The sequence below is a fragment of the Leuciscus leuciscus genome, assembly GCF_965113295.1.
Source record: "Leuciscus leuciscus genome assembly, chromosome: 18".
In the NCBI taxonomy this organism is placed as follows: Eukaryota; Metazoa; Chordata; class Actinopteri; order Cypriniformes; family Leuciscidae; genus Leuciscus; species Leuciscus leuciscus.
The window spans coordinates 3,131,762-3,155,722 of NC_138742.1; the positions used below are offsets into that span (position 1 = coordinate 3,131,762).

At 37.2% G+C, this 23,961-nt stretch overlaps 2 protein-coding genes and 1 long non-coding RNA gene across 4 annotated transcripts in view; 2 read left to right on the top strand and 1 right to left on the bottom strand.

Moving 5' to 3' along the window:
• aimp1b (aminoacyl tRNA synthetase complex interacting multifunctional protein 1b) overlaps window positions 1-5,636 on the top strand; it is a 12,738-nt gene extending 7,102 nt beyond the window's left edge. Inside the window, exons 5-7 of one of the 2 annotated variants that reach the window (XM_082145726.1) lie at window positions 2,890-3,101; window positions 4,198-4,366; window positions 5,392-5,636. In XM_082145726.1, the coding sequence (XP_082001852.1) occupies window positions 2,890-3,101; window positions 4,198-4,366; window positions 5,392-5,558 (548 nt within the window). In that variant the 3' untranslated portion in view covers window positions 5,559-5,636. Of the gene's footprint in view, window positions 1-2,883; window positions 3,102-4,197; window positions 4,367-5,391 lie in introns of both variants that reach the window. The other variant, XM_082145725.1, reaches the window with a different exon arrangement.
• Window positions 5,637-6,780: 1,144 nt separating this feature from the next.
• On the top strand, window positions 6,781-22,628 carry sgms2b (sphingomyelin synthase 2b). The gene is made up of 6 exons (XM_082145677.1): window positions 6,781-6,800; window positions 13,903-14,409; window positions 18,219-18,336; window positions 19,326-19,479; window positions 21,547-21,719; window positions 22,084-22,628. Exons 2-6 carry the CDS (start codon window positions 13,913-13,915, stop codon window positions 22,267-22,269), a joined length of 1,128 nt encoding a protein of 375 aa, XP_082001803.1. The 5' UTR covers window positions 6,781-6,800; window positions 13,903-13,912; the 3' UTR covers window positions 22,270-22,628.
• LOC309481025 lies at window positions 8,762-13,903 on the bottom strand. The gene is made up of 3 exons (XR_014199852.1): window positions 12,235-13,903; window positions 9,222-11,938; window positions 8,762-9,035 (listed from the first exon to the last, which is right to left on the bottom strand). It is a non-coding gene; the product is annotated as an uncharacterized lncRNA (long non-coding RNA).
• Window positions 22,629-23,961: the final 1,333 nt, after the last annotated feature.

The following is a 23,961-nucleotide window of genomic DNA, read 5'->3' on the forward strand; positions in this document are numbered from 1 at the left end:
TTTATTAATAAATAAAATAAAAATAAATATATATATATATATATATATATATTTTAAATAAGATGAAGTCTATATAACTCCTTTACTGGCAACTGAAAACACAGTAGTAGATTAGAGTTACATAATGTAGTTCTAAACAAATTCTGCAGAATTAAACTGTGGCATTTACTGGAAATCACTGAACGTGTTCATCTGTGCACCAGAAGTGGCTGGACCGTCCTGCTGCTGTTCTTCCACACTCTGGGGGCGCGGGGAGAGATAAGAATACCCGTTTATACTTAGATTTAAACTTAGATTCTATAGGCTACTCCACATAAAAATGTGAAAAAATCTGAATGTGTAGATTGTTTAATGTGTAGACACATAATATTAACATTACCTCTGTAGGCCTCTCTGTGGCAGCAGAAACTATTTATCCCCATCGTCCTGTGAAGATGAGCATTTGGTTGAGTATAACTTTATAACACTATTTGTCATAATTTCTGGTGTATTGAGTAGGCGACTTACAACTGCCTGGGGTTCTGTTGGGACAGGAGGCTCCAAAAGACAGATATTACCATCAGAATCTATTGGGACCAACAAAAATCCTAACCCAAAGTAAAATAAATGGAAATCTCAAAAATAGCCTATATAAAAAATAACACGTATGTAAACATCTTACATTTTATGAAGGCCCTTGGATCTTTGGGACTGGCTCTGAAGTCCGTCCAGGAATTCCCTCAGCCGTAAATGCTGCTGCACTGCTAGACACTGGATGCTTTAGTTATTTAATATGTCAAATGTTTGTAAAGTCAGGTAGCCTACACCCATACTATGCTCAAGCCTTACTTGACTGAATTATGTTTTTATATAAAAATTTCAGCTGCTGCCATGTTCTTTTAATGCCTGCAGGATTGCACCTACATGAAAATTAAAATTAGGTTGAATAACATACTGTTCTTCCAGTTTCAGTTACTTGTATTACTAACTACAAATGACATCTTCAACAGTGTAATTAGATTAATGTAATAATGACTATCTTTAGAAATTATTGGTCTACTTATTACTAATTACTAAATCCCATGTCAACCTTAAACACTTGAACAATACAAGGAGAGACAAACAGCACTTTTAATGCTTTCAAATAAACAATTGCATGAATTATTCTTGAATTGACCAAAGTGTGTAGAGGGAGAAGGTTACATTAAAAATATAACTTTTAAAAATGTATGTTAAATAGCCTATACAGAATTGTTCTATAGTCTAATACAATTACATCAGATTAAACTTTAAATTATAGAAGAATTAAGAGTAATCCCTTTAATTAAATTACAGTATTTAGATTACTTGGTAATTAATTACACCCATCACTGTATAACAGTAATTAAAATGTGAAGAAATATGAAGACCTCTTTTTGTCTGGCGCTGTTGCCATGGTGACTCGTAATATCTGCGCTCCATTGATAATGGCTTTTTATAGTTGTGGTGCACGCGCTTAACTCAGAGTCAGTCAACTCAGAGTTGATTGAACTAACTCATTTCAGCTGTTCTGTAACCGAAAACTCAGAGTTTTCCATCTCAGGGTAAGTCAACTCAGAGTTCAAGTTTTAACTCAGAGTTGGTTGAACCTCCTTATTGAAACAGGCCCCGGGTGGGGCAAATTAACCAATAATCAGATAACAAGATGGGCGGGGTTAGACAATCCACAGGAGAGCACATGACCAGTAAAAACAAATCACAAGCCATGCGCTCACACAAACCGAGACATGAACACGCAGCTAATGAGAACTAATGAAGCCACGTGTTCACACAGAACATGACAACATGAAAGCACACAGCCAGAGTAAAACACAAGCTGTGCTACACAGTACAAGACAAAGCAGGAGTGTCAGGGCTCTGTCACAAAACCAAGAAATAGACTAGACAGCAGTGACAGAACCCTGACACTTGCGAGTTTATCTCACAATTTTTTTTTGCAATTTTGTGTATATCATAAGAAAAAAATTCTTGCATTTGTGAGTTCACACCATACAATTCAGAATTTTTTTTATCAATTGCAAGTTTATATCTGACAAAAACATTTACGCAATTGCACATTTATATCACACTTTTTGTGACATATTTCTCACATTTGTGAGTTTATATCTTGCAATTCTGACTTTTTTCTCAGAATCGCTAGATTTAAACTCATAATTGCAAGTAATAAGTGAGATATAAAGTTGTAATTGCGAGGGGGAAAAGTCAAAATCGTCAGAATCCCGAGATATTTCTTATTTTTTATTACATGGTGTCTTCGATTTTTCACTAAACCTAACTAACTGGGTCGTCTCCAATCTACGTTCCCTAACGTCTCCAATCGATGTTTAATATATAGTCTGCCTAACTAACTTGCTTCCCTTACTAGCTTTCTTCCTGCGCAGGAATAATCGACAAACAGACTTCAGCAAATGTCCTTTAATCACGGCCAGGAGATCTTCCCGAGCAGTTCTCAGGGGATCTCAGACTAATTCCACTGAGAATCCCACCAGCTAACACGAATACAACAGTTTTTATAGAATAGGGAGGTATGGCAAAATAATTGGACAAATGAATCTGCCAAATACATAAATGTAAACCACCGTAGACACAGAGAACTCAATACTCAGATTAGTGATCAATTCTTCAAGATTTGATTCTTCAACAGTTCGAACTATGAGCTCACAGGCTTGTGTTTACTCACCCTAAAGTTTGGCCTTATATAGTTATTATTCGGATCAATATCTGAGTAAACTGGCAGCATTTGTTCATGCTGTTTTGTTTTTGTTGACTTGCATTTGCTTGCATATGTATTGTATGAGACACGATTCATTCTGTTGTGTTTCAGAGAGTGATTTGCGTGTGTGTGTGTGTGTGTGTGTGTCTCAGGAGCAGGTGTGGACGCGGCGCTCCCGAAGACTTCTGAGTCGGCTCTGTTGCGCGAGCAGAAACCCGACGTGTCCCGTCTGGACCTGCGGGTCGCTCGGATTCTGGACGTTCGGAAACATCCGGATTCAGCGTCGCTGTACGTCCAGGAGGTGGAGTTAGGAGAACCCGCTCCCAGAACCGTGGTCAGCGGGCTGACCAATCACGTGCCTCCGGAACAGGTTAACGACATCACAGTCGTATTGTTACACCCCGTCTAGGTCTAAAGACCGAACATGAAAAACGATACGAAACGATAAGGTAGCGAATGAAACAAGGTTTATTGAATTTAACAGGTTTATTGGGGATTGAGCCGACAGAGCCCAAAATAACGAACAAAAAAATAACTGATTTGTATATACCTCTTACTGCCCTAATCCACAAAATAAAATAAAATAAAATACATTTACTTCCCGAACTCCCTAATCCTCATAAACATCCTAAAACACTGAAGGAGCTGTAAATAAACATCAGCAACTCGAGACGCTTGTGTTTGGTTGTTTACTCCAGAATGTTATAAAAAATTTATTAAAATCCCATGTAGATAAAAAATGTGTACTATTTATTATATTAATATGTAATGTATAATATTTTTGCAGGCCAAAATAGATGGAAGCATTTTGTAAATGTTGCAAACAGCACATGTGAAAGAAATATATTTTCCAAATAAACAACAAATTTCAAAATCTCAAAACAGTCAAAATTTGAATTTTTTTAAACATATATTTTGAACAATATTTATACATGTTGATTTTAAAGTATTTAAAAATATCAGGTCAAATAAAGGACTCTAAATGTTTTTAAGTGTTTATTCTCAACAAGGCTGCATTTATTTGATAAAAAATACAGTAAAAACAATGAAATATTATTACATTGTAAAACATCTGTTTTCTATGTGAGTATACAGTAAAGTGTAATTTATTCCTGTGATCAAAGCTGAATTTTCAGCATCATTACTCCAGTCTTCAGTGTCACATGATCCTTCAGAAATCAGTATAATATGATGATTTGATGCTCAAGAAACATTTATGATTATTATCAGTGTTGAAAACTGTTCATATTTCTGTGGAAACTGTCATACATTTTATTTTTCCGGATTCTTTGATGAATAGAAACTTAAAAAGAACAGCATTTATCTGAAATAGAATCTTTTGTAACATTATAAATCTCATTTTGATCAATTTAATGCGTCCTTGCTGAATAAAAGTATTAATTTCTCTCAAAAAACAAAACAAAAAACATCCGTTATTCAGTATGTATTGTGTGTTGTGTGTGCAGCTGGTGGGCTGTCTGGTGGTGTTGTTGTGTAACGGACGGCCAGTGAAGGTAAGAGGTGTTCAGTCGCAGGCCCGCCTCCTCTGCGCTGTCAATCAAGAGAGCATGGAACCGTTGACTCCGCCCACTTCTGCTCAGCCAGGCGACAGAATCACTTTCCAGAATTACCCCGGTAAGAGCTGTTCGTCATAAACCCTGCATAAACAGCAGTGTGGGGAAGTTATTTTTAAAAGGTATGCATTACAATATTGCGTTACTTGCGAAAAAGTAACTAATTATGTTACTTAGTTACTTTTTATGATAAGTAATGCGTTACATTACTTTTGCATTACTTTTTCTCACCTGGGCTGGACTTGTTTGTTTTTTAATAACCACAAAAAAGTTCTATTTTTGGCAAATGTTAAGGCCCTTTCACACCAAAAGTGAAGTGAATAAGCCTCAGGCTGAAGGAAATGCATATTTACTCCTGTACAGTAAAGGGCGCCGCTCAAACTAACCTTTCAGCTTCTGTTATTCTGGATTAAAGAACAATAAGGAGAAGGAAGTTCAACACTCTTTTTCTAAATCTAATCTAAAGTAAGTTTTGCTTATTAGTATGGTTGAATTAGATCATTGAAGGTCAGCAGCAAAGACATTGGTTAATAAAGTGAGATTAAATACATAAAGTATATTTTGTGTAATTTAATATAGTTAATTACTGTTTTTATTCATTTTGAGGAATACTGAATGTTTTCGTGCAAGTGAGATGAGTAAATGCATGTTCATATTTAGTCTAGAACTGAAATAACCAGCATGTTTACATACACACACACACACACACACACACACACACACACACACACACACACACACACACACACACACACACACACACACACACACACACACACACACACACATATACACACACACACACACACATACACACACACACACACACACACCACCTCCTCACTTTATTTCTCTCAACATGAGGACAGGAGAGCTGTCAGTCAATAAATGTGAAAAAGTAACTAGCGTTACTTATTTGAAAAAGTAACTTGGACATTTTGTTGTAAATTGAAAAAGTAATGCATTACTTTACTAGTTACTTGAAAAAGTAATCTGATTACATAACTCAAGTTACTTGTAATGAGTTACCCCCAACACTGTAAACCGCCATCAGAGTTTGTGACGGACTGTGTTTGTGATGTGCAGGTGAACCAGAGAAAGAGTTGAATCCCAAACAGCGGATCTGGGAGCGTTTACTGCCCGACCTGGGCACAGATGCGAAGGGCGTGGCCACGTATAAGGGCGCGGCATTCGAAGTCCGTGGGAAGGGCCTCTGCCGGGCCCCGAACATCAGCAACGGCGGGATCAAATGAAAACACAGTCATCCTGTCATTCATGATCAAAATCCCACCAATAAATCATTAAAAACCACCAAAAGCCTTGGTGTTCTGCATTAACATGTTTAACAGTTAACTCACATAAATACAAGATGCTGAAAGTATATTGTATTTATGATATAATAAATATAACAGATACAATTACTGGTAATATAATATGTAATATTTATGGGAATGAGTACAAGAAAACATTATATAGAAGGGCTTTATGAGTCAATTTATCATTTTAGACAGTGAAAAAGACCAAAATCATTCAGTTTTACAGTATTTTTGGCACATTTAAAGGGCTAATTCACCCAAAAATGTAAATTCTGTCTTTATTTACTCATGACATTCCAAACCCGCAAGTCTTTTGTTCATCTTCTGAACACAAATGAAGAAGATCATTTTAATGAAATCTGAGAGGTTTGTTTGAAAGCTACGCGTGATGGAGATTAATATTTTTTAAATAAAATGGTAAATGATGTTGTTTTTGCACAAAGCACTCGCATAAATATAATAATATATCGACATATCTTATAATAATATAATGGTAACACTTTTTACAATAAGGTTCGATAGTTCATGTTAATTAATGTATTAACTAACATGAACAAACAATGAGCAAAAGATTTGTTACAGTATTTATTAATCTTCGTTAATGTTAGTTAATAAAAATACAGCTGTTCATTAGTTAATGTTAGTTCACAGTGCATTAACTAATGTTAACAAATACAACCTTTGATTTTAATAACATATTAGTAAATGTTGAAATTAATATTAACTAAGATTAATAAATGCTAAAGAAGTATTGTTCATTCTTAGTTCATGTTAACTAATGAACCTTATTGTAAAGTGTTACCAAATTAATAACATATGCACTATTTTTATGCTTATGAAAATGTATTTGCATACAAGAGTACAATAAAACAAAGGGAGGTTAACAATAATGCATGGTAAACAATGTTCAAATAAATATTAAAATACATTCTAAAAGCTTTAAACGTTTTATCACTTTTACAAGTTTACGGTGCATTTCTGATGGAGTTCCAGTCTCATTCCTGAGGCCAGTTTTGCATAACACGATTTTTTTTGTAATTTGTTAATTAACTCTGACGCAATGATTATACTGTAGAGGGCGTGGTTCTGAGCCCACGTGGGCGTGGCTGCAGGTGTGGGCGGGGTTAAAGCCCACCCCCTCCATAACCGTTGTTCAGTGAGTCTTCCGGTGTGAAACAGGTAAGTCGTCCGTCCACATCACTCGGTCTCGTGTTTTATGATTTATTAACGCTGTTTTATGTGTGTGTCGCGCTGGATTTTAACTTTAATAAGCTATGTAAAGTGATTCTTGTTTGTTTCTATTGTTGCTTTGCTTATGAAGTGATAAACGCTCAAGTAAAAACTGCGATGTTCATGTGTCTATAAAGAAAGTTACAGGGAATGTCACAAAACCTAGTGAGTTTTCTACCTAGACCGCATTTTTAGGCGTTTTTGATGTCTAGGTAGGCAGGATAGTGTGTTTTCAGACGCAATCTCTGTGTTTGTGTTTATTTCGGGATCTTGAGAGGGTTTTACCGGCAGCCACGCGCTGATCCGGATCGATCATCATTCCATTAGGATCCGGATGCTTCCGGAACTTTTCTTTTTTTGGCCTCCGATGATTATGATGATGATGATGATGATGATGATGATGAAGGTCTGAGTTCGGGGGCGCGCCGTGGGTTGTGTGCGCGTGCACAGGTGTGAGTTCAATGACTTCTGCGGCAGCTCAGCAATGCTGTCAAATCACATCAGTTACCTGTCAAACATTTACACGCAGTGAGTCAAACATCCTGTGACTTTCACAAGACGTTTCATGGTTTTACCATGTTTTCGAACATGCACCATAGTGATTCTGTGGTGTGTTTTCTTAAACCTGTTTACTGTCAACCCCTTTTTGAGAACAGATCTAAACTTAAAGGGTTAGTTCACCCAAAAATGAAAATTATCCCATAATTTATACACCCTCAAGCCATCATAGATGTATATGACTTCCTTCTTTCAGCCAAACACAGAGTTAAAAAAAAAAAATATATATATCCTAGCTCTTCCCAGCTGTAAAATGGGAGTAAATGGTACCTGAGATTTTGAAGCCCCAAAAAAGTGCATCCATCCATCATAAAAGTAATCCATACACCTACAAGGGGTTAATAAAGGCTTTTCTGAAGCAAAGCGACGTTTTAAAGAGAAATATCCATATTTATAACTTTATAAATTATCCCTAGACTCACGTACGGCTGTTACCAGAAGCTAGTGATATAATAGTTTATAAAGTTATAAAAATTAATATTTATCTTACAAAAACGCATGGCTTTGCTTCAGAAGGCTGTTACTAACCCCTGGAGTTGTAGAGATTACTTTTATGATGGATGGATGCACTTTTTCGGGCTACAAAAACTCCCATTTACTCCCATTATAAAGCTGGGAACAGCCAGGATATTTTTTTATATAACTCAGATTGTGTGCGACTGAAAGAAGAAAGTCATATACACCTAGTGAGTAAATTATGGGATCATTTTCGTTTTTGATGAACTAACCCTTGTTGGATGTTGTAATTGTGTTGGAATGTTGTGATTCATGAATGTTTTGGAATAAGCACTAGTGAAAGCACTTCAAAAAATGAAAGTGTAAAACGGATATAGAAGTTAACATGAAGTGTCCAACTGAAGTGCATCATCTGTGTATTTGAAGTGCACTTTATCAGTGTGAACACTATTTACACTACTAAACAGCAGAGAGTAGTGCATAAAGAACTGGGACACGCCTAAATATTGCATGTGCCTTGATGCCTTCCTACCTTCCTCAATTAGACTGATATGGGGTTCAGCGGGGGAGAATCTGAATGGGGTCTTGAGTTTCACGTCAGAACGGCACAAACCGGTCCGACTGCTGTCCATAGAGGGATCTGAATGAGTAGTTGTGTCACAGGTTTCAGGGTGTGTCTTAGATTTACTCTTAAACACACACACACACACACACTCTGAAACGCCCAAACATTTGTGGACTGCACTAAATCAACACACTACAGCTTCTATATGATAGAGGGATATTATAACAATACGCATGGAAAACCGTGTCAGAAATTGTTGGAATGCGAGTTTGGTTCGAAAACATTGACAATCTTGCTTATATAATGTTTTTGATTATAAGCACACACATGCATTTATTTATTTATTTTTACAATGATGCTAAAATTATCAGAATTTTTGTCAGAATTTATTTGAAATGGGCTTATGTAATCAAAATGTAATCTTGACCATCAGGTTTCTGTCTTTCCCCAGTAAAGTAGCTGTACTGGGGCCGGTTTCACAAAGCTATTTTAGACCGGTCTATAGTGTTAGATAAGTCTATAGCCTAATGTGCTCATAGACTAGTCTAATGCAAGTTAGACTGTTTCACAAAACTGACTTAATTTAGACCAAAAACATTAGACACCTTCCCCCCAGGCTAACTTACCCCCAGACACCTTCCCCCCTGGCTAACTTACCCCCAGACACCTTCCCCCCAGGCTAACTTACCCCCAGACACCTTCCCCCCAGGCTAACTTACCCCCAGACACCTTCCCCCCAGGCTAACTTACCCCCAGACACCTTCCCCCCAGGCTAACTTACCCCCAGACACCTTCCCCCCAGGCTAACTTGGGTCTAACCCTGTGTCCCAATGTGCATACTACCCACCCTATCTGCCCTAAATAATATTGACAATTACTAATGTCACATACTATTTAGGATGGATAGTATGCACATTGGGACGCAGGCTAAGACTCTGTTACCTTGGCAACCAGCTGTAACAATAGCCAAAAGAAAAGGGAAAATGGCTCATAATTAAAACATTTCTTCTTGTTACTACATTCTCCGCTAAATTTCCCAAGTAAAATGTCCTTGTAACTGTTATACTCCTCCAACAAACACATATGTTCCGCTGGGGTAAACGGCACTGAGCGGCTGAATGCGATTACTCGATCCGCCATGTTTTTTGTTTTGAAAAGTGTCTTATTTACCCAGAATGCATTGCAGTGTAGTCCTTCTTTAGATAGTCAGAGTCTTAAGTGCTTTGTGCAACGGTCTGATTTAGATGTCTATCTGAAGTCTGACTATCTACTATATCTAAGCCATAGTCAAAGTCTATCTTTGTGAAACCGACCCAGGACTTGTTTCCAAGATGACATGCCTTAAAATGACTTGGGTTAAATCGAGCGAAAACGAGCTGTTTGCGGTGTAGATCTCCGTCATGTTTGTACAATGTCAATTTCACCAAGCTGTGTGACTTTAAGGCACAATATGTACGATTTTTGGATTCAAATATCCAAAAGCCAACAATGATCTATATTGTGTTGACTTGTGTACGTACTTTATCCCAAATGTTTCCAACACTGTTTAAATCCAGAGAAATCAGCTATTTTAACCAGTCTAACAATTTTGTAATAATCAATACGTCACCGGTCAATGATGTCATATCCGCGTTACCCTTGATTTCTGGTTTTACTTCTGTAGAAACCATGGAAACACCAAAGATGCTTTAATATAGCCTATGATTTGTTTTATTAGACAGGTTCACAACTGTGTTTGGAGACATTTATTGAAAGAAAACTAATCGTTATAAAGCTCAACACGGTCAGTCTTATTGTTTAAATCCCTTGTTTTCTTGATTTAACCGCAAGTCACATGATTGTACCTCAGAGACAACACTATTCTGTCAAGTGTCTAACAGAATAGTGACAGTAATAGAGAGAGCTTTATTTATAGAAACAGTAATACATCATTTTCTCCACCATTCGATAGCCTACAGTACCGGCCAAAAGTTTGGACACATTACTATTTTTTATGTTTTTGAAAGAAGTTTCTTCTGCTCATCAAGCCTGCATTTATTTGATCAAAAATACTGAAAAAATTTTGGTTTTAAATTATCATTTATTTCTGTGATGCAAAGCTGAATTTTCAGGATCATTACTCCAGTCTATCACATGATCCTTTAGAAATCATTCTAATATGATGATTCATTATCAAAGTTGGAAACAGTTCTGCTGCTTAATATTTTTTCATAACCTGTGATACTTTTTTAGGATACTTTGATGAATAAAAAGTACAAAAATGAATAATAAATAAACAAAAGAAGCAAATGTTTTAAAAATGGAAATCTTTTGTAACAGCAATATACACTACTGGTCAGTCATTTTGGTATAAAAAAACAACAAAAACAATACTTTTATTCAGCAAGGATGTGTTAAATTGATAAAAAGTGATAGTAAAGAAGATTTATATTATTAGAAAATATTTTTTTATTTTGAATAAATGCAGTTCTTTTTAACCTTTTATTCATCAAATATATTAGGCAGCAGAACTGTGTCCAACACTCATAATAAATCATCATATTAGAATGATTTCTAAAGGATCATGTGATAGACTGGAGTAATGATCCTGAAAATTCAGCTTTGCATCACAGAAATAAATGATAATTTAAAGTATAATAAATTGAAAACCAATTATTTTAAATTGTAATAATATCACAATATTAAAAAAAAAAAAAATCTGTATTTTTTATCAAATAAATGCAGGCTTGATGAGCAGAAGAAACTTTTCAAAAACATAAAAAATAGTAATGTGTCCAAACTTTTGGCCTGTACTGTATATGCATGCCATTTAGCAACACAAGCCATTAAAATTATATTCTCATATTGAAATCATCTTAAGGCAATGTGTTACAAGCAGGGCCTGAATTTCGTTTTGGAAAATGGGGGGGAAATCCCCCCTTAGGTGATTCTTATGGGGGGGAATTTTTTATTTGAGGGGGGAGTTAAGACTTTTTTTTTTATTATTACATCTCACCTAAATCCAATCCAATCCAATTTTATTTATATAGCACAATTTAAATAAACACACGGTTTCCAAAGTGCTGCACACAAAAATAATAATACAATAAAAATGTATGCTCACTCATTGCATTTTTACAATGGGGTAATTTTGTTCTTAAGAATTTACACAACACAAGGAAGCTTGATTTCAATCTTTGAATTAAATTGAAAAAAGTAGCACAAATAAATACAATAGAATAGAGATCCCAATAAAGAGAGATAAAGAGAAAAGTGTTTGCTTAGGTGTAACACTAGTATTCAGAAATACTACAGAGACTGAATAAAGTAATCAAACGTAAAATAACACTGGGTAGTATTTTAATCCTGACTAAATTAAATACATAGGCTATTAATCCTGATTCCTTAAAATGAAAGCTATGTTTTGTTGTTTTGACAACCAAATTAATGACAGACACATATGGCTGCTGTCCCTTTAAGAGCTAGTGCACGGATCCTGTGTTCATTATACGGTCACGTGCGATTTATGCTTATTTAACCCTTGTGTGGTGTTCATATTTTTGTTACTCAGCCAGTGTTCGTGGGTCTGGTGGACCCGCTGCATTTTTGGGGTTTTTAATTCAACACAATCAAAAATGTTATGTTAAAATACTCAACAGATGTTTACTTCATCCCAATTACAAGCAATATAAACAGCATATATGGTTAATATATAGGCCAATGAGTCTCAGTTTGAAAAAATAATTAATTGTATCATTTTTCTTTTGATAAAAAATGAAAACGGGTCCAACAGACCCGAACACCATACAAGGGTTAAGACATAACCGACTGTGTTTAGAGGATACTCACCAAGACGGAAATTGACATAATTTTCGCATGGTTTTGACTGTTAAAGCGATATAATCCACGAAAAATAACTTTTGTTACCCGCGAGCTGTGTGTGAGGTGGCTTTACTCCGTGTGTGTGAAGAGAAACATCTCTCAGACAGCGCGCAAGTACCAAATAGTTTAAAATCGTGTGAATGTTTAAACTGGTAAGACTTAAAAAGACGTGCAAATGGTAAACTTTAGTTACTCATGATGCAATGCTGGCCCGATTATGCAACTGACAATTCCGTCTATCCCGACTCCCGAAACGTGAGAGTGTATTATCGCCGCCTGCAGTGCGCTTAATGATTAGCTACCTTGTTCAACCCATTTTGAGAGACGAGAGATAGGAGACGCAGCACCGCTGAATCACTCACGCTGTTTGTGAAATTGTGTCTCGTAGACAGTTTTAAAATTTGATTTTATAATCTGTGTGGATTAATTTACCAATACAACCTACATGCTAAAGTGAATCAATGTTTGTGGGAATTTCCCGCATTATAAGTGGGAGACCTGCGGGAATGATTAAAATTATGCGCAATACCCGCAATCCCGCGCCGAAATTCAAGCCCTGTACAAGTGTCTCATTATCATAGCAGTGACGATAAAACATAACTTTAAAGTTTCAACACACTTAAACGTATTTTTTGTATGATTGTTTTGACCAAGTTCAACAGCGCTGCGTTACCACACAATTTTAATTCATCAAATAAAGTGACTGTTTTATTAGAATGAAATCGTAGCGGTAACGATGTTCAGGTTCAGGGAAGGAGGCGGACGTTAAACGTAATTATAATCGTAAAATGGCGACTAGCAGTGAAACTTACTGCGCCTTTCAGCCGTCCAAGGTCCAACACAACAACCGCATATTTACTGCATCTGTTCGGTTACAGTCCTTAGGACTCCAAAATAATCCCTCCTTCTCACAAAGAATCAACATTGGTCGTTTATGGAATTCTATCTCACTGCACGCAATTGGATAACACCACGACCAATCACAACAAGCCCCATACGCTTAGCTATCAGCGGAGCTAACTGGTAGATTAGACTCTTGCCGTATCCGGTCGGCAAAACAGCAAAAACGCCCTTCTTGCAAAGGAAGGATTCGAGCGCCGTCTTCTGTTCCTCTTTTAGATAAAAAGCCAAGTCTAACTCGTTCATTGTAGCGACTAAAGCCGTTTCAAACAACTGGTGTTCATCCATAGCCATCTTGCAATGTTTACTAATGACTTCGAGTCACAGCACTGTCGTCTTCTGTTTAGCTCGTCTCTGGCCCGCCTATAACAGATACAGCGATGTGATTGGTGCAGCTCGGATACAAGGGCATATTTAATGAGCATCATTACTCGACGCCAGAGTAAACTCGCTGAGCAAATTCAACTTGTGGTCTCGCGAGAACTCTGGATTTCCAGGGTAGCATACTGAAAGAATTGGTGTAGGAACAATTTTATTATTTTTTTATTTCATAGAATTACAAAGAAACTGCAAGCAACACATTGAATTCACATTGAAATGAGTTCATGTGACAGCAGTTTGACAAATGTTTATTGTGGCATACTGCATATTGTTTTCAATATTACATGAAATATTGTATTTAATATTAAATAGTATTCTGCTCTGTTTTAGTGTATAAGCGATGGCAGCATCTCAACTCCTGGACGAACAAGATGAACAAGACAACGGCGACTTCCATGTGATGGTGATGGTGGAAGATAGGACACGCCCCCAAACCGGACAGACACGCCCCTCTCCGGACACGCCCGCTAGCAATCAGGTTGCCGACAGGCCGAACGACAGCAAGCCGACACGTTTGGCGCGTGGTTTCCGGAAAGCCTTGCGGAAAAACCAGGATTACATCCGCATCGCCATCCCGAAGTCCGGCGTCTCTCGGCTGCCGTCGGAATGGTGGAAGACGGGAATCGCGTTCATCTGGGCTGGTTTTAACCTCATCCTTACGACCGTGATGATCACCGTCATCCACGAGAGAGTCCCGGATAAGTCCGTCAGCCCGCCGTTACCGGACAAGTTCTTCGATTACGTGCCGCGTGCGGAGTGGGCATTTTCCGTCACCGAGGTGAACGGGATGATCTTGGTGGCTCTGTGGTTCATCCAATGGCTCTTCCTCAAGCACAGGTGAGCGTTTGGTGAAAGAGCTGCTCGTTTTATCGGAATAAAACCAAAATTCCACCACGTTTAACGTTTAAAAGTTAAGAAAATAAGACGGCCCTAAATAGAGCAGTAGCACCTCACTGCAGTACACTGGATCCAGGGGGCGGAGTTGGAACCAGATCTAAGAGGTGGAGATGGGTAGGTTTAGGGATCAGGGGGTGGAGACTGGTAGGTATATGTAAGGTGGGAGGAGTTGGATCTGGATCCAACTCCTCCCCCTGGATTTCGTGTACTGCAGTGAGGACCATCTCAAATAGAGCGCATTAGTGCCCTTTTTCAGCGGTGTTGGTTTCGGAATAATTTTTTCTATTTCTTTTTTTCCCATAGGGATTTTAATAAGTCTTGGTTAAAGAGTTATAAGCCATGAACCACTTCATGTCTGTGAACTTAACAGCTTTAGTGACGGAAAGAACTACAGTCCCATGAAGCATTGTGAACAGCATAATCGAATTATGAGAAATGTAAACCTACTCGTTTAAAAATTGTGATATTTATATGTAACAACAAAATATTTATTAACAAAATATAACAATAAAACGTTTATTGTACAATATGGATATGTATACATGTATTTTGAGAGTACAGAGAGATTGACTCAGTTACATCATTCGCAGTGCTTCATGGGAGTGGGCGGAGCTAAAGAGCTCTTTTGTCACGATTTGCTCGCCGCCACTCTGATTGGTGAGATTTTCTGTACAGCATCATTGGCTAATGAAGATTTTCGCTACGACTTAAAGGACAACTCCAGTGAAAAATTAACCTTGGGGTAATTAACACATGGTTACCGAGGCGATCGTTCCCTGGGGTGCGTTTTCATGATAATCGAATGTAAAGAGTTTTATTTCTAAAAACAGATTAGCTCGTAACACTAGTATATGGGGCACAGAGTAAGTAAAAACAAATCGCAAGTTAATACCACTAACAAGGCTCAAAATAGCCTCACACTAACACGGTAGCATAATGAGGGTCCATACATGCAAACCGAAGCATTGAGAAATTTGTAAGTGTACAGACAGTTTAATAAGAAGATACTTTATAAAGACAGTACATTACGCATTTACAGGCAGCGGGCATCTTGGAAAACAGACTCGATTAATCGAGCCACGAACGCCGTGCTACGTGAGCTGGTCGATAGGAATTACGTTTGTGAAATCTAATGTAGCACGGCGTTCGTGGCTCGACTAGTCGAGACTGTTTTCCAAGATGCCCGCTGCCTGTAAATGCGTAATGTACTGTCTTTATAAACTATCTTCTTATTAAACTGTCTGTACACTTACAAAGTTCTCAATGCTTCGGTTTGTATGTAGGGACCCTCATTATGCTACCATGTTAGTGTGAGGCTATTTTGAGCCTTGATAGTGGTATTAACTAGCGATTTATTTTTACTTACTCTCTGCCCCATATACTAGTGTTATGAGCTGATCTGTTTTTAGAGATAAAACACTTTATATTCGATTTTCATGAAAACGCACCCCAGGGAACGATCGACTCGGTAACCATGTGTTAAAACATGTTGAAATAATACGAACGGATGGCTTCAACTAAACCATACACCATTGATTAACAACCTCGTAGCTCACAGTAGGGCTGTTTTTCAAAGGTTTAGATAAGTTAGCATTCAAAATCAATTTCCATATGGAGATGAGATTTTTACTTCCGGAACTGTATAGTGGGATTGTAATTTTTCAGTACTGTGAACAAAAAAAATGTATTACCATTTTACTTAAATAATTTTTTTTTTAATTTAGGGTGAAATATTACAATAGTAATAGCCTATTTCTTAACAATAATTATTATTTTATAGTCTTATTTAATTTTCCTTTTATTTATTTTTAATGCAGCTTTACAATACGTTACAATACCACACCAGCAGATGATATCGTTCTGTTTATTATTAACACGCACTGCAGTTTTGTCGTCTGTTGCTTTAAATGCTCTTTAAAGCAGCATAGATTCTGATTGGCTATCAATGTTTTTATCATTCATTAGCTAAAAAAAATTAGTTTGTAAAATTTGTTTCTCTGTGCCGTTATCGTTCTTGTTGTGGTGTGGACTCTGCTATTCTTTTATATTTAGAAAGATTTTTAGAACGTTTAAGTTATTGTGCATGGAGTGAACAGGTCTTAAAGTCCTCCTGTAGTCAATCATTTTATCCCTTAAAAATCACCTTTGATCACCAAAATGACATATTTAAACGATTTTCCTTGAAATAAAATTTGTAATGGCTTAAAATAGCTTGAATGTAACTCGACACCCTTGCCTCATTTAGTATTCGCGGTTCTATGAATATGCAAATGAGCCCCGCCTCCACTCACTCGCTCAGCTCAGAGATCCACTGGTTGACGATCACACGTTGATCTGATTGGTTACAAGGTAGTTTGTGACGTCAGAAACACCAGCGATTTCAAAGCGTGTTTTTGAGACTGTCTTTGGTTCACTGCAGTTTTAAGGAGAAAATACTCAGCAATGCTGTCGACTTATGAATTTACACATGGATTGTCTTAAAGCGTATTAAAAACACCACATAGACACATAAACAACATTAAAAGCTGGATTTTCACCACAGGAGGACTTTAAGGGGTTAAAGGTTAGGTTAAGTTAGCAGTAGAGCTGTGCAATTAATCGTAATCACAAAATAATCGCGATGAGCACATGCGATTTCTAAACCTCATAAGGCTGCGAATTAATTTATATTTTAATTCAGAATACTGCCACGTTCGCATGTGCGCATGAAGCTGAGCGGGAGAACAGAATAGGCGAACGGGAGGAAAGAACATAAAATATGGATGCAGGTCAGAATAAACATGATGTGGTGCAAAAGAGAAATTCAACATCAGTCGTTTGGGAGTATTTTGAATTCAGGAGAGAGGATGCATCACAGAGCAAGGTCATTCGCAAGACCTGTGAAATGATTATTGCAACGAAACGGGGCAATACTACAAACCTGTTCCAACACTTAAAACAACACCATAAAAAACTGTATGATCAATGCATGTTGACGAAGTCCATCGAAACTAACAAAAGCACACATCAAAGCCAGCCTGAACCCACCGTTCAAGCGTCACGCCTTAAGAGAATTCGGATCAAAACGGCACAAAGAAATTACAGACGCAATATCATATATGCAAAGACATCGTCAGTAAAGATGGCTTTCGATCCGGCTTCTAATACAAACACTCGACAAAAGATACCAGCTGCCATCTCACACTCATATCACACGAGTTGCTATTCCTGAAATGAATGATAAATGTAAGACGGGCGTTGAAGTAAAATACTACACCATTAGTTTAACGGTCCATTATATAGCAATCAATTTTTTGGTTTTGATTTCTGTTAGATTGTATTTATTGCATGTTACGACTCAAGTTTAGGTTAGTTAATCTTAATGTATTTTATATTGTCTGTTTTAAAGACAGTTTATTACAGTTTTGTTTATCAAGCTGTTAATACTATGTTGTTTCATTGTGAAATGTTTTATGCACTTCTTGTGCACTGAATACATTTAGAATATAGCATGTTTGAAAATGCAAAAACAATTGCCAAAATCGCAAATAAAATCGCAATTGCAATATTCATTAAAAAAATTGCAATATGATTATTTTTTCCATATTGCACAGCCCTAGTTAGCAGCATTGCTACTTTTATTTAGTTACTCCCAAACACTGCCATCCAATCACTGCCTCGACTGATAAAACATGTGACGTATGCTATGCAGGAGTAAATACAAACTCAACTCAGTCCCATAATTCCTCCTTGTCCCGTTGTGTTGACAGAGCCATCGTGGGCCGAAGGTTTTTCTTCCTGCAGGGAATGTTGTATTTGTACCGTATGGTGACCATGTACATCACAACTCTTCCAGTTCCCAGCATGCACATGGAGTGCGCCCCGAAGGTGAGTGCGGCTCAACCAACAGAATAGTAGTACAGAATCTCCGGATCAAGACACAAGAAGTGAGAGATAAAAGCATTGCTGAACATTTTATCAGCTTTTTGTTCATAATGTTGCTTTATGAAACTTGCCCACATTCAAGTGTAGATAAAAAAGAATGCATGAAGCTAGAATAAAAAGGTTTTTTTGTTTAAAAGCAGAGGCGCTTTTCTTCTTTTGCAATATTGCATGTTCAGATGTTCATACAACGAAATATTATGGGGCCATGAAAGTTTTGTGAAAATGATAAAAAATTCTAGCAACTACAAAAAAAAAAAAGCTGATGGGAAAAAGTTAATTTAAATTGTAGGAGAAAACTGATTAATCATCAGATTTTTTGCTTATATAAACATCACTAAATGCGTCTTAAAACGTATAAAATGCACCATCGCGTTCTTACATGTATATCTTGATGCCCAGCTAATGAAATATATAATCTAAGAATGTTTTGCTAACGTTCCCATTAAGTTATGAAAACAATTATTCCTGAATGTTCCTGAACATCCAACATTTAAAAAACAAAAACATCTTGGTTATGTGAACATTCCATTTTACCATTCTTCAAACATTATGGGAACGTTACTTTTGAATATTCTCTGAATATTCTGAAATAAGTTTCCAACTAAAACGTTTCAGAAAAAATGTTTCATGAACGATGTATAAATAACATTTTGAGAACGTTATTAAAGACCAGATAACTTTGAACAAGCGTTATATTAATGTTACTGGAAGAACGTTTGTTCACAACTTTGAGAGAACCTTGGCAGAACTGTTAGCTTGTCACTGTTACTGTTAGCTTGGAAAGCAGACGACTGTGCATTTATTTGTGCGTTAAATTATATGTTTTAAGTTCTGGTTAGCTTAAAAATCACGTCTGATATGTTCTTTTGCGTGTAATGGTGAAGTGCAGCTTGGATGCTTTTACCTCATGTTCGCTCTGCTTCTCTCTGTAGCTCCACGGTGATTCTCACGGCAAGATCAAGCGAGTTTTGCAGCTGGTGTCTGGAGGAGGTTTGTCCATCACAGGCTCCCATCTCATGTGTGGAGACTTTCTGTACAGCGGCCACACGGTCATGCTGACCCTCACCTTCCTTTTCGTCCAGGAATGTGAGTACGAGGAAACCATTACTGTCTTTTTCTTCTTTTTTTTTTTCTTTTTTTACCACAATAACTGGTAAATGCCCAATTTTACCAGCCTTTGATGACAACTTAAAGGAGACATATCATGCTTTTAAATCGTTCCTTTTTACATATAAATCATACATTTGTGGTCTATATAAAGCGGAACTGCAATGCTTGGGTCTGAATTCCTCATTATTATAGCTCCACAGGCCCCTTTTCTACCCCTTTTCTGATGTGCGTCTGAGAGCAACTCGTTTTGGTGCGGTCTCTTTAAATGCAAATGAGACACTTCATACCCCGCCCCCTCTCCAGGTTGCAGAGGTGACACTCGGTTCAACTCCACCCCGTTCGGCCATTTTTGTAGTTTGATAGCAGAGATACGATTATCTAGCGGCACAGAAACTTTTGGACATCCAAGATTTGTGTCAACACAGAAAACATTTCATCATTGGATAGTTTTTTCGTTTTATTAAAGTGTTGTTTTATGTCAGCTTAATGCCCGGAACGCTTTTCAGAAAAGATAAGTCAACTTATTTAGCACAATTCACACGGTAATTCAGGGGAAAAAAATCTCTGAATCCTCTACATGAAACTTTGGTCTTCCGACCTTTTACCACCGTGTCGATTTATTTTGATTAATACGTGCGAGGGAGAGAAAGCAAGACAGCGCTTAGTTTGGAGACGTCATAGAGACGGTGAATTCTTGTTTACACTTTCGCCTGGCTCAGAAGAGAGAGAGTGTGCGCGCGTGACCGAGTCTCTCTCTCTGCTCGTTCTTTCAGTTAAACATGCGCCCTGTCACAAGCGCAGCAGTTCATCTACATTACTCACCGATCAAATAAGACTTTGGCGGGACAAAAAATCGCTTTGGCGGGCGCTAAAACAAGTTCAATGCAGGAAAAACCCTGTTGTTGCTGAAGTAGTTATCCTTGAAGTGCTTCGCGCACACAAAAATTACTTTACCCACAGATGTGGGTACATTTCCGTGAAAAACCACTTCGAAGAGGTTCTGATGCTGGGAGACGGTGTAATGAAGCGTGTGGGTTACTACATCCAACAACCGAAGATTTTGACTTACCCTCTCGTAACTTCTGCATCCTTGAGCTTGGACTACAAAATCGCAGCGAGAAATAAAAATGGCGGATTGCTCGAAGTGTTGGGCCGGGAGTCGATGTCCTTATTTGGCAGTTCCGCTGCAAATACTATGACGTTATTGTTCAAAAAACGTAATAGAGAATAGAAAAATCGGAACAGGTTGCAAAATATGACCAAAACAGAATATGAAGATATCAACGAAGCACCTGAAGAGACTAATTTCAACTTTTCTGTACTTCTAAACACTCCAAATATACAACAAAATGCATTTAAGGGCTAAAAAAGTGGATTTAGCATGATATGTCCCCTTTAAAGACAAAGAACAGTTCTCTTGCGCACGGTCCTTCGAAAGTGGTGTTTTTGTCTGCGTTAGTTGTGATTGGGTCTTTACTTTTACACTGTAGTTCTCTATCAAATGAATGAAAACATCCCAGCTAAAAGGGAACGTTTCCATAACTGTTCAATAACGTTCTTCAGTAATAACAATAGAATGTTCTCATAACATTTTCAAAATTCTAGAATGGAATGTTCCTCTAACGTTCACATAACTAAAAATAAATTTCTTTATATGTAAAAAACTGGCGAGCTAGCCAGGAGCCACCGTCAGACGATTGATGAGCTCATGTGTTTATTTTAAATTATTTTAAATTAAAAAAACTAAGTTGTATTTTCTTTTGTGGATGTCCCAGTTAGATTAAATGTTCATGTTATGTTTTTGTTGCATTTGTGGGTTAATACAAATTTACAAGTTTTGTAGAATAGGCAAATATGATAATATTCTAGCCACTGAAACTAATCAAATCAACAATCGCATCGCATCGTGTTTTGACGTATCAGTAATTATTGTATGATTAAATATTGAGTGTTCATAAGCCCAAATGTTTGCTCTGAGAGCCTCTTCTTGCTAGTTCTTTTTGTTTTTGTGTGACTACATTTGTAAGTTTTATTGTGTTGTAGACTCGCCCCGCTCGCTGCTCTGGCGTTGCTATCACGTGATCTGCTGGTTGCTAAGTGCAGTGGGCGTGGTCTGTATCCTGATAGCGCATGAGCATTACAGCGTGGATGTAGTGGTGGCGTATTTCATCACCTCACGCCTCTTCTACTGGTACCACACCATGGCCAACAACCAGGTAAAAGCTTGCATGAACTACAGATCCTACAAAAGCAACATTCGACTTCCGCTCAGTCTCTTCTTACTTGGGAAGATGCAGTAGATTGAATTTGAGGATTTCCAGCATGTAAAACTATGAATTGCTGAAATGCACAATTTTGTTGACAATTAATGATAAATAATCACTTGATTTAATGTTCCAAGCAAAACATTTTTTGGAAATGTTTCTCAAGCAGCAAATTAGTTGCTGAAACAAAAGCTCATATTCTATATCTCATATTCTACAGGTTCATGCTGACAAACAGGTTAATGTTTTGTTTGTGCTAAATGGAAAATTGGACCAAAATAACCACCACATTTTGGATTCTCTCCTGATTTTGTAGGCCTTGAGAGGGTCTCCTTACAACTACCTGAACCGAACGTGGTGGAACCTACTGTTTAACTTCCTGGAGAAGAACGTTAGAACAACGGTTCCCTGCACGTTCTCGTGGCCCGTGTCGCTTCCACCTGCGTGCTTCAAGAACCCGTGCAAGAGCTACTCAAAAGTGCAGAGCACAAGAGATGAATGACAAGCTCAAGTGTCAGACTGTGCGTTTGTTGGGTAACAAACACTATCTGTGCGAATTTAGATCCTGTTTACTTGAAGTGCAGAACCTCAGACCTGTCTGGGAGCTTTACGTGCTTTTGATGGAAGAAAGTGTGTGGTTCCTGGTGGAGGTTATATCTCTATCAACATGTGCTGTTGTGCAGCGTTCACTTCCTGATGATGGTATTTTTTTTTTTTTTTTACACTCAAACATAATTAAGATGTTTATTTTAATGGTGTTTCTCAATGAAGAATTGAAAAGTTGTTGTACAGTATATAATTTATGTTCATTGTCTTGTGAAAAATATTTTGTTTTATGCAAAATAAATACTATTTTCTTAAGTTCTAGAACTCAGTCTTATTACACAGAATACACTTTCTATTTTTTGTGTTTCTTATGTATTATTCTTATACTTTTAGTTTTTTTGTTTAGTGCAGTTTGTTAAGTCATGCTGATTGCCTATGCATTAGATGTGTGTGTGTGTGTGTATATATATATATATATATATATATATATATATATATATATATATATAGGCCTATGTGACCAATCAACAAGTTCAAAGTCTGAACATTTGTGCACATTGCATAGTGTGATTTGCTAAAAATGCAAATACTTTTTGTTAGGGCTGCTCGATTATGGCAAAAATCATAATCACGATTATTTTGGTCAATATTGAAACCACGATTATTATAACAACGTTGTCAAAACAATCCCAGTTCCCACACTGTATTCTGCTGCCAGGCCAGTAGCTGGCGATGTCACTTTGTAAAGGAAAACGACACGCCTATAGACTGAACATGTGATATGCAAATTTGTATATGACGTCTTTGTTTTCCGAATTTGCGTTTTTGTCATTTGCACGGAGACGATCTGGTATCATTTAAAAAAAACAAAAAACATTTGTAGTGTAAATGAACGGGGCAAAACGCATTAAAAAGCTTTTCATTTTTAGTTGAAAATGGTGTTGTGTAAACGATCCCTTTGACAATGTACTAAAAATGGGAAGGTTTAGCATACAGACAACAATGTTGGCAAAGCGGATTCGCTTTTTGATAAAAATGTGATAAAACCACTGTATTCTGCTGCCCGGCCAGTAGTTGCCGATGTCACTTTGTAAAGAAAGCGTTAGTAAACTCAGTATCTTGAGAAGCACAAACGCAGTCCTATTGTCCTCCATTGTTGTTTTGGTTGTCAAGTACTCGTGCATGACTCTGAACATGTAATATTCAGGTGCATGTGCATGACATCACCATTTTCACAAATGACAATGGTTTCTTTGAAACCTGTTTTCAGGTCCCGTAAACACTGTTGACAAGTAAAATTAACTGTCATCGGCCAGTGGCCCATGCATATCGATTGTCACTAAAAATCAGTGGTAAAACGTGAGGAAATGCTAGATTTTTTTTTATAGCTGGCAAAGTTAAAATCTAATGAACTGACACCTTATTTTTGTCTTTTCAAAAGTAACTGAATGCCCTGCTACATATATTAGCCTACAGTAATCGTAATTGTAAAACATATGAATGTACATGTATAATTATGTCATAAAAAAAAAGTTTATATACACACTTTAAATGCATATATTTGAAAATAATTAATTTTTTGCTTAATAATAAAAAAAAAGTTCTGTACATAGCCTATATCTATGCGCCTCCTGAATCCCCATAATAA